Source organism: Populus alba, chromosome 5 (assembly GCF_005239225.2).
Source record: "Populus alba chromosome 5, ASM523922v2, whole genome shotgun sequence".
NCBI classification, from domain to species: domain Eukaryota; kingdom Viridiplantae; phylum Streptophyta; class Magnoliopsida; order Malpighiales; family Salicaceae; genus Populus; species Populus alba.
This window is the reverse complement of record NC_133288.1, coordinates 22190243-22200992: the sequence shown is the minus strand read 5'-3', so window position 1 is coordinate 22200992 and position 10750 is coordinate 22190243. Positions and strand designations below refer to the sequence as shown.

The 10750-nt window shown below is 38.5% G+C and overlaps 1 protein-coding gene across 1 annotated transcript; it reads left to right on the top strand.

Annotated features, from left to right (window-relative positions):
* The first annotated feature begins 6682 nt into the window (after positions 1 to 6682).
* On the top strand, positions 6683 to 10533 carry LOC118062002 (CO(2)-response secreted protease). The gene is made up of 9 exons (XM_035075666.2): positions 6683 to 7279; positions 7461 to 7720; positions 7811 to 7922; positions 8026 to 8545; positions 8685 to 8785; positions 8942 to 9181; positions 9293 to 9407; positions 9499 to 9709; positions 9815 to 10533. The coding sequence occupies exons 1-9, from the start codon at positions 7101 to 7103 to the stop codon at positions 10375 to 10377; spliced, it is 2301 nt and encodes a 766-aa protein (XP_034931557.1). The 5' UTR covers positions 6683 to 7100; the 3' UTR covers positions 10378 to 10533.
* The last annotated feature ends 217 nt before the right edge of the window (positions 10534 to 10750 follow it).

Genomic DNA, 10750 nt, shown 5'->3' with positions numbered 1-10750 from the left:
TTAAACCTAGGACTGCCTGGATGGATTGATTTGGAAAATTCACAACTTGGAACCCTAAACGAGGTTTAAGTTGCATAAAAAAATTAAACTGATAAAATCTAGCTATTTTATTTAGGTTGTTAATGATTTGGTTGACATAATTAAATAAAGTCCAAGGTAATTAAATCAAAACTAAAAAAATTAAAAAAACTTAAATTTAATTAATAATTTACAGATTAACTCGATAATTTAGTAATTTAGATCCTTATCTGGTCAATTTTTAAATTGATTACGATAACCATGGCTATCCACTATTACATTTCTTTCTTTATCCATGACCTCACCCATGATTATGATTCTAATCATGCATTTTAAGTCGACTTGTTTCTTCGATTTTTTTAATAATTTTCAAGCTACGGTGAAGATTAGAATTAAACCATTATAACTAAGATTAGCATAAAAAATGAATGTCAATTAATATTCTGTCAGCTCCATCGTTTATGGGAATATGCTACCATGAAAGGGGAACTGTCCACGAGTACGATGTCTGAACACTGGCTAGCGCACACGACACGGAAAGAGGGTGCTCCACGTGAGAAGCACGTGCAAATACATCCTAATCATGTCACGTGGCTTTTTTGTCAGTTTGTTGAAGTGGCAGTTTCTGATTAGCCATTTGTTTGCCTTTTCTGTTGAACAAAAATTGGCATATGCTGTCGTGGCAATTTCTGGTTAGCCGAATATTTTCCTTTTCGGTACAAAATTAGCCACTTGTGGCCGTGTGGGTCCTTGTTAAGAAAAAGAGGAGGCCTGATGAACAATCGTGGGCTTTCGATAACTTGGCTTTTAGGGTTTGGACCATCTCTCCACTTGAGAGCCGGTGCCCCCTCTCTCGGCACTCAAAAGCACGGTGGTCATGTCAGGTTGGGGGACTGCCCCGAAAAAGAATCTGCTTCGGTGGGTTAGCTTACTGGTCACGATTAAATTATTTTTAAAACCCTATTTTCATCTATATATATATATATATATATATATATATATATATATATATATATAAAGAGAATACAACTCCACGTGTACTAAATAATTCTTCAAAATCAATCGCGAAAAATAAAACTCCCCCGAACTTTCAAGCCATCCACTAACTTTTCGTCGGGACTAAAAAAACAAAGGGGATAAAGGTGGCTTCGGCCCCACCCACGAAGTAGATGTTCATGCAAGGTGGATAAAAGTTGTTTTCTTTGCTAAAGGACAAAGAAGCATAGTTATAATTAAAATTTGGAATGTATTGGTAGGTGGATCTAGAGCTAGACTGGCTTCGGATAATAATAAAAAAAATGAGGGAAGGGATTTTCTTAGTATAATTCCGTGAAAAATATGGGTTCATTTATTATACGGTCAACCCAGATAAAACTTTGTAAAAACAATTGTTTAAAACTTATTATTTTTTATATAAAAAATAATGTTATTTTTAATTTATTTTAAAAATTAAATTATTTATGATCTAGGCTTTACTCGAATTCAGCTTTTAGAACTAAAGCCAAGAAGCAATAAAATTGGCGGCAGGGATGGCGCATTCTTTTCCATGCATAAACAATACATTGCCTACTTAGTGCATGTTTTAGTATATATTTATATTATTTTTAGTTTAAGAAATTTGATGTATACTATACCTCATTCAAGTCCATAAATGGCACAGACGAGGGTCTCAATTTAGAGGATTTAAAAATCTGTTAGAGACCTAAATTGAATAAGACAAAAGGGAATAAAAAGAATAAAAATCTACTACCAAAACAAGAATCAATATATAGTTAGAAGAGCTGTTAAAGATTAAAAAACTAAAAACATAAACACGTTTACAAGATGAGTTAAAACATAAATATATGACTTGAATGATAGTTAATTTAATAACTTGTTGATTTTAAAATCTAATCTATACTAAATTTTATTTTAAATTATTGTTTTTTTACTAAAATAATACAGTTTTAGATTTTCTAAAAATCTAAATTAAAAATATATTCTAAAATAATGTTGTTTTAATAAAAGAAAAATTGACTCATTGACATGCTTAACTCCACTCTTAAAAACATATATGCTTGGAACAACTTTGATTCGAAGAGTAAGTTGAGGCCATACAATGGACCTACATTTCGGCCACCGGGGAAAAGATTCCTTCCCCAAGTCCTAACACAACTGTATACAACTGTACACTGCTGCCGACAGAAATAGCTAGATTCCAAATCAAAATTATTGTCATAAAATAATTAGAAAATGATTATAATCATTCTCAGCCTGCACCAAAAATAGGATTCCGCAGAAGTAACTAGTGGCCCTATATGTCTCAAAAAGGAATAAATGTCTTCGATGCTTAGCAAAAAGCAATCACGCTCTTGGAAGTTGTTTGCCAACATCTTCCCTTTTGCGAGGCTCCATTTTGTTCAATTGGGTGTTTTGCCACATGGACAGCAGCACACCCTCGAGTTCCACCTCGCGATTAGGGCACAATCTATCTTCAAATATTGAAATGTGGACCAAATACAATATTCGCTCTAGTTGGAAAGTTATGCCCACGAGTGGCTGATCCGTCTGCCAAGTTTCTTTGCTACATTTGTGCTTCAAGATGTTGGCATATTTAGAAATTGACAAAAACATTGATTGAACTACAAAAATACCTCTAGGATCTAGTTAAGTGAGTTTTTTTATTATAAAATATAAGAAAGAAGAGAAGAGAGCCTTTTTCTTTACTTTAGTGAGTGAGTAGATTATGAAAACAACGGCCCCAATGAACTCTCCAATCGGGCACCGGAATGGAGCCGGAGAGTCGGTTTCTATCGGATCGCCTATAATCCTATCTAACTAGAGTGAATGGGATATTAGACTATGCTTGGAGGGTCAAATCATGCTAACAATATGTTTAACACATTTAATTCATACCCGTCATTGATGTCATGACCGGGAATCAAACTTGTGTGCCGCTCACTATCTTTCCTACTAATCTAAGAGTTCAGTTTCAGATTAACAGGTCCTATCAAAAAAATATTAAATTATGAGTTGAGATTCAAATCAGGGTTTTTTAAATATGTTGGGATGGTATTGATGTGTTAATATTAAAAATATAAAATAATATTATTTTAATGATTTTTTAATAAAAAATAATTTTAAAACAAATCAAGCACGCGGTACCAATCATACCAGCTATCATCAATTTGGGTGATCTTTTTTGCCCTTAACTTCCATGCACCAGCACCGACACCACCACATCCACCAGTTAAGTGCAAAAACTGAGAAACAGGGCACACACAAGCACCGTTGTACTGTTATAACTAGCAGTAGCCTGTTTACTAGCAGCCTTTACACTTGAATCCAAGTATCCCTGAGCTGGAAAGCACATGAAATAAAGTTTTTATTTACCATATGCTATGCATTCCCTTTTCTCCTCTCTATAGCATTTCTGATAGAGTATCCAGGAGCAGCTAGGGAGAGGATAATGGGGTTTATATTGTTTTACGCGGGAGTTGCATCAGCAAATGATTCTTTAAAGAATCACCATGCTTAGCTTCTAGGATTTTTGTTAATACGATGAACATATTTGAAGAGCTCTGTGCCACATATTAACATTTAAGGCAATGGAAAATTTGGTTAAGAAAATAGTTAATTAATAGAGATATTTGAGATTTAATCTTCAATATAAATTTAATCTTCGACGTGCGTGGGTGCTATGGCCATATATATTGCAAGATCATGCCCGATAAATTCTCGTGGAAGCATGGCGGAGCAAGGGGCTAGCATGAAGGATGGGGGCGGCAGGGGGGACTAGCCCTGGTGTCAGGGGAGAGCCAGCAAATCTTGAAAATTTGGCCGCTAGAGAAAGGCGAAGCTCATGGAGATTGGCTAATTGTGGCACGTGATAGAAAATCTAGGAGTAATAAGGAAAAGGATTATACGTTATCATATAATAAATATGATGCTCTAGAAGGCCCAACTATGAAGGCTGAAGGGCCTATAAAATAAAATGGTCCGAAACAGTAACACAAGTGGGCTTGAGTCCAGTTGAAGGACAGAGGAGGATAGCTCAGGTAGAGGGTCAAAGGCTTGTCTTTGTGCAAGGAGAGCCCAGTGGAACTAAAACACCTGGCGGCCTATATGACTTAGCACCTTCAGTGTCACCTGAGAACAAGAAGAGAACTCGCCGTGAAGAGATGGGGGTCACTCAGCTGAGGGCGAATGATAATACAAATAGTAACACTCGGTGTGGGATCTCAAGAAGCAAAGAGAGAAGAAACTCGGGAAAGTCAGTCCAATTTTCAACTAACAGAACTTACCAGTGAAGGCAATGCTTGTGCTGCCTTCATGGCGAAACTTGGAGCTAGGGAGTCTACGCAGCTTATGATTTGAGTCTCCTCCTTTTAGAATGAGTCAGCTTCTGTAAGCTTCCTCAATGGATCATTGTTTCTCTAGAGCTGTTTAGTTTGTTTTTTATTGTAAATTTGAATGGGCTTCATCCATGAATTATTTCATTCAACTTCCAGCCTATTGGTTTGTTCAATCTATGAAAAAAAAGAATCAAATAATCATTTTTTTCAGAATTCTTTTAATGGTATAAGAACAGATTTTCCAGTTCAAAACTCACCTAAATAATAAAAACGTTGATGTTTAATTTGAGTATGTTTGTGCTTGTTAGGAGAAAGAAAGGCCCTGGTGCTCAGCTGTAAACATGGAATTTGAGGGTTTGCAGCACGTTTATCAGCAGCAGAGGCACAGTCAATTGCTAACAAACCTGAAGTAGTATCAGTTCTTCCCGATCCCGTCTACCAACGCCACACAACTCGGGAGGAATTGGTGTTGTTTTGGTTGATGACAATACAAGGGGAGCTGCAAATAATTTCATGGAATTTCCAATGACTGATCAGTTCAAAGGATGCTTCTGCAGTCCTTTCCTACATAAACTCAACCAAGCAAGATCCACGCTATCATCTCGATACAACTCAGCTGTATCAGCTACAAATTTATGGCAATTCTCTGGCTGATAAATTTTGAAACCTCCCAGAAATCCAGTCGCAACAATCGTACCTACCAAAGTGGTGCCGCAATATAAGCCAACCTTTTTGGCATACTTTTCATCCAGAGGCCCTTCCTCCATCTCAAGAAATATCCTCAAGGAAAAGCAAAGCCTCTTCCTCCTAGGCATGTTGTTTCATTGGATAGTATCTCCCACGAGTCACAGAAGCCTCGCCTGAGTATTTGTGTAAATAAATTGCTCTGCTGTCTCCCTTCTTTGCACCTTGCGGCCTGAAATGGCAGCACCAGAAGCAAACAGACCGGCAGTTTGGCAGGCCAATGATAAAGAACTAACTCTAAAAGGTACAGAACCCACACTATTCAACGTGATTTCGGGAACTTCCATGTCATGTCCACATGTTTCTGCAATGGTTGCTGTGGTTAAATCCCATTATCTTTCATGGAACCCCTCTGCAATCAAACCTGCCATTTTGACAACAGGTAAGGATCTACAAAAACAAAAATTAAATCACTTGGCGATTTTCATAACCAAATCAATGGTGTATTTTCTGGCCTACAGCGTCTCAGATAAGCAATATGAAGGCCTCAACAGCAACAGAATTAGGTGTCATACCCACAGCTTATGATTAAGGGGGCAGGAGAAATGAGCACAAGCGGACCATTACAGCCCACAGTTTATGATTATGGGGCAGGAGAAATAAGCTCTAGTGGACCATTACAACCAGCTGGACTTGTTTATGAAACCACAACCATTGACTGCTTAAACTTCCTTTGCCATCACGGCAACAATACATCCACAATTAAAGTTACTTTCAAAGATGTTAGATCGTCCGAAGGACTTGAGTGTTGATCTTATTTCCACAATACATCCCCATCTCTAGAGCTGGTTTTGCTTGTCCGAAGGACTTGAGTGTTGATCTTATGTCCACTATCAACTATCCATCCATAGCGGTTCTTAACCTCGCTAGAAATCAGATCAGGAACATTAACAGAACCCTAACGAATGTTGCTGGAGATGGTGCTGCAACATACTCTCTAACCATTGAAGCACCGAACGGTATAAAAATCGCAGTGGTTCCAACTAGCCTGCAATTTAGAAGAAGTAACAATTTCTGGTCAATATGACAGATTAAAATTGACCCGATTGATATTTTACAAGAAGAGTTGTTAACAGAAGTATATGGACACTAATTTTGGTGTGGCAGGGCATGTGCAAGAGGCACAAGCATTGATTTGATGAGTTCTATCCTAATTTTGGCTCATTCACTATTCCTTTTCCACATATATACATTGTTGCCAAAATTGGTACCCGATGAATAATTCTTGTCCTCAATCATGAAAATGATGACAATCATACTCGGCGTGCACCAAAAATATGATTGGAAGAAGGAATTACTCTCCCTTTATGTCTCAAAAAAAGACAAAAACGTGCTTGATCCCTAGTGGAAAGATATCACATTTGAGAGTAATTATCAACCTCTTCTTCTTCTTTTTGAAGTGCAAAAGAAAAAATTCCAACAACTAACTTAGCAAAAGCATATCTAGACAAGGGAGTAGGAATGACAATTGAACAAATATAACAAGGATAATAAAACAAAAAAGAAGCTATTCTCAATATATACGACAAATGTTTTTTGAACTTATTTTTTTATGGCACATGCAAGCATTTCAAATAATTTATTTCTTAATATGCCTTTACCGAAGAAAATTTTCCTTGTAATTTGCTTTCAGGCACACAAACGGGTGTTAAGTACATGAATGGTTCCCTTGCCAACCTTCTATTCTACATTTATGCTCAAGATGGGGGCGCATTTAGTTGGTGCCGTGAGGGCAATTAATATAAAAATATCTTGTACCACCACCACTTCCATGTACCGTCACCACCCCACCACCACCACCACCTCCACCATTTCCAACTATGGAGTGCCAAAGATGATCAATGGCGCACTTTGGAGGATGTGTCATTGGGTCTGCGGCTGCCGACTATCACATACAAGCACCATCATACTAGTATAAGTAGCAGTAGATGGCTGTCTAATAGCTTTCTCACTTGTATCCGAACATCAATAAACTAGAGTAGCCTTGCCCCATCAGTTAAATCTATGAAATATTCTGCCCTATGCTATGCGCTGTTCCTTATCCTCTTCGATGTATTTCTGGTAGTATCAGGAGCAGACGAGGGAGAGAAGGATGGTGTTTATATTGTTTACATGGGAGCTGCGACAGCAAATGGTTCTTCAAAGAATGAACATGCCCAGCTTCTGAGCTCTGTCTTAAAACGGTGAACTTTTTCTGTCCCATACTCATTAAACTCACCTTTAAATGATCTGTGTGATGGCTTAACATTTATAAATCAGAGCAGAGGATACAATCTAAGAAAAACATGATAAATTTGCTTTTACTTGCGCAAGTAATTCGATATCAAAGTGATTCGGTAGCCTGAATATCTTTGTGCTTGCTAGGAGAAAGAATGCTCTAGTGCACAGCTACGAACATGGAATTTCAGGGTTTACAGCTCGTTTATCAGCAGCAGAGGCACAATCAATTGCTAAAAACCCAGGGGTCGTATCAGTTTTTCCTGATCCTGTCTACCGGCTCCACACAACTCGTTCATGGGATTTCTTGAAATACGGAACCGATGTAAAGATCGACTTGAGCCCCAATTCTGACTCTAACTTATCTTCTCGAGGATATGATGTGATCATTGGAATCCTGGATACAGGTGAAATCTCTTGTACTTTCTATATAAACTCAAAGCATCATTTCTTTTTCCAAAAAATGACGTGGAAGCTTCAAGCTACATGAAATGCAGGTATTTGGCCCGAGTCTAAGAGTTTTAGTGACAAGAATATGGATCCAATACCATCAAGCTGGAAGGGCACCTGTGTCGAAGCTCGAGATTTCAACTCATCCAATTGTAATAGGTAAAACCTGCGCTGTCAACTAGAATTTGGATATCGGACAATTTTTTCTCCCATTAGTTTGCTTTTGTTTATTCATGATGTTTATGGTTTTGATCCTCAACAGAAAAATAATTGGAGCAAGATCTTACAATGGCCCTGACGATGACGATGACGGACTAGTTAATACACCAAGAGATATGAACGGTCATGGCACTCATGTAGCTTCGACTGCAGCAGGAATTATGGTCCCCGGTGCATCTTACCATGGATTAGCTTCCGGGACTGCGAAAGGTGGATCACTTGGGTCAAGGATTGCTGTGTACAGAATATGTACGCCAAACGGATGTGCTGGGTCCAGTATATTAGCTGCATTCAGTGATGCCATTAAAGACGGTGTTGATATACTATCATTGTCACTAGGTTCACCAGCATCACGCATCTCCGATTTTAAGGAAGATCCAATAGCCATTGGAGCGTTCCATGCTGTTGAGAATGGTATCACTGTGGTCTGCTCTGCAGGGAACGATGGGCCATCGGAAAAAACTGTTTCGAATGGTGCACCCTGGATTCTGACAGTTGCTGCAACAACCATAGATCGGAGATTCGAGTCTAATGTTGTGTTTGATAAAAACAAGGTGATCAAGGTAAAGATGTTTTTCTTAGAAGCAATCAAGTTTCTTTTCTTGATGAAGTTGCCTTTAAGTTTTGCTTTTGCTACTAGTAATCTTTCATCCAATAAAATTGTGGATTTGAAACATAACGAGTGTTCTCATTTCAATTCAGGGTGAAGCCATAAATTTTGCCAGTATTGGAAAATCTCCAGTGCATCCATTGATTTATGCGAAGTCAGCTAAGAAGGCCGGTGCGGACGAAAGGGATGCCAGGTATGCAATATCTATGTGATAGCCCCTTATTTTGCTTCTAAAGATGACAAATAATAACAAATGCATTAGCTTAAACTCACAAGAGATACAAATAGTTCACAAGGATCCTAGACATTGGCACCAAAGACTTGTGTCATAGAACATGTGTTGGTTCAGAAACTGCTACCCAGATTCTATGGATGGGAAAAAGATCAAAGGAAAAATCGTCATCTGTGACAATGATGAAGATATAAACTCATATTATAAGATGAACGAGGTGCGGAACTTGGAAGGAATTGGTGCTGTCTTGGTCAGCGACAAGACAAATGGAGATGCATCTGATTTCGATGATTTTCCAATGACTGTGATCAGATCAAAGGATGCTGTCGAGATCTTGGCCTACCTAAACTCAACCAAGTAAAGACACAATTATCTCGGTACAATCTTTACATGTAGCTGTACGAGTGACAGATTCATGACAACGTTTAAGGATATACTTTAGTTCTGAAAATTTTTATGTCTTCCCAGAAATCCAGTTGCAACAATCCTACCCACCACGGTGGTGTCACAATATAAGCCAGCACCTGCTGTCTCCTACTTTTCATCCAGAGGGCCTTCCTCAATCTCAAGGAATATCCTCAAGGCAAAGCCTGTACCTCCTAGCTACATATTATTTGATTCGATCCACGGGTATGTGTGCTAATGAATTCTTCTCTTGCCTTCCTGCCTTGCAGCCTGATATAGCCGCACCGGGATCAAACATACTTGCAGCTTGGACGGCCTATGATGGAGAAGAAACTGATGAAGGTAGAGAAATCCCAAAATTTAAAATTATGTCAGGAACCTCTATGTCATGTCCGCATGTTTCTGGAATGGCCGCTGTGCTCAAATCCCATTACCCCTCTTGGAGTCCTTCTGCTATCAAGTCTGCCATTATGACAACAGGTGAAGGTCTATAACAAGCAAGAGTAATTTACTTGGTTCATATTTCATAATCTCGTATTAATCTATGAATTCCTCGGTTTCCTTCCTTTTTTTTCTGGAATACAGCATCTCAGATAAACAATATGAAGGCCCCAATAACAACAGAATTAGGTGCTATTGCCACAGCTTATGATTATGGGGCAGGTGAAATAAGCACGAACGGAGCATTGAAACCAGGGCTAGTTTATGAAACCACCGCCATTGACTACTTAAACTTCCTGTGCTATCACGGGTACAACATATCCACAATTAAAGTTATTTCCAAAGATGTTCCAGCTGGTTTTGCTTGTCCGAAGGGATCGGAAGTCAATATGATATCCAATATCAACTATCCGTCAATAGCAGTTTTCAACCTCACTGGAAAACACAGTAGGAACATTACCAGAACCCTCACAAACGTTGCTGGAGATGGTACCACAACTTACTCTCTAACCATTGAAGCACCTACTGGTCTAACAGTCACCGTGCGTCCAACTAGCTTGCAGTTCACAAAGAACGGCCAAAGACTGAGTTATCACATAATTTTCACTCCAACTGTCTCTCCATTACAGAAAGACATGTTCGGGTCAATTACATGGACAACCAAAAAATTTAATGTCCGCACTCCATTCGTCGCAAGTAGCAGGTGATTCAGGCTACATCAAAAGGATGCATTTTACAATAAATAAATACAAGAATGCTTGTGCTGCTCATAGTATAACATCTCAACTTCAATGCATATATATAAGAATGCATGTTGCCAGGCTACACAGCTTCCTGAGAATTGTATTTATATTTCTCACTGAGATCTCTCAGCCTAGTCATCGGATAAGACTGCAAGGGACCTGAATATCCATAATATCACCTTAAGATTGGATTTCTTCCAAACCTAAACAAGAAATTGATCACTTCATAGCATCCCAATCACATAAAACTTGCTTGCAGGTTCCGAACATGTCGGGTGCCAAAGAACTGGTAGTAGGGCATCATATGGTGAAACAACGATAGCATATCACAGATGGC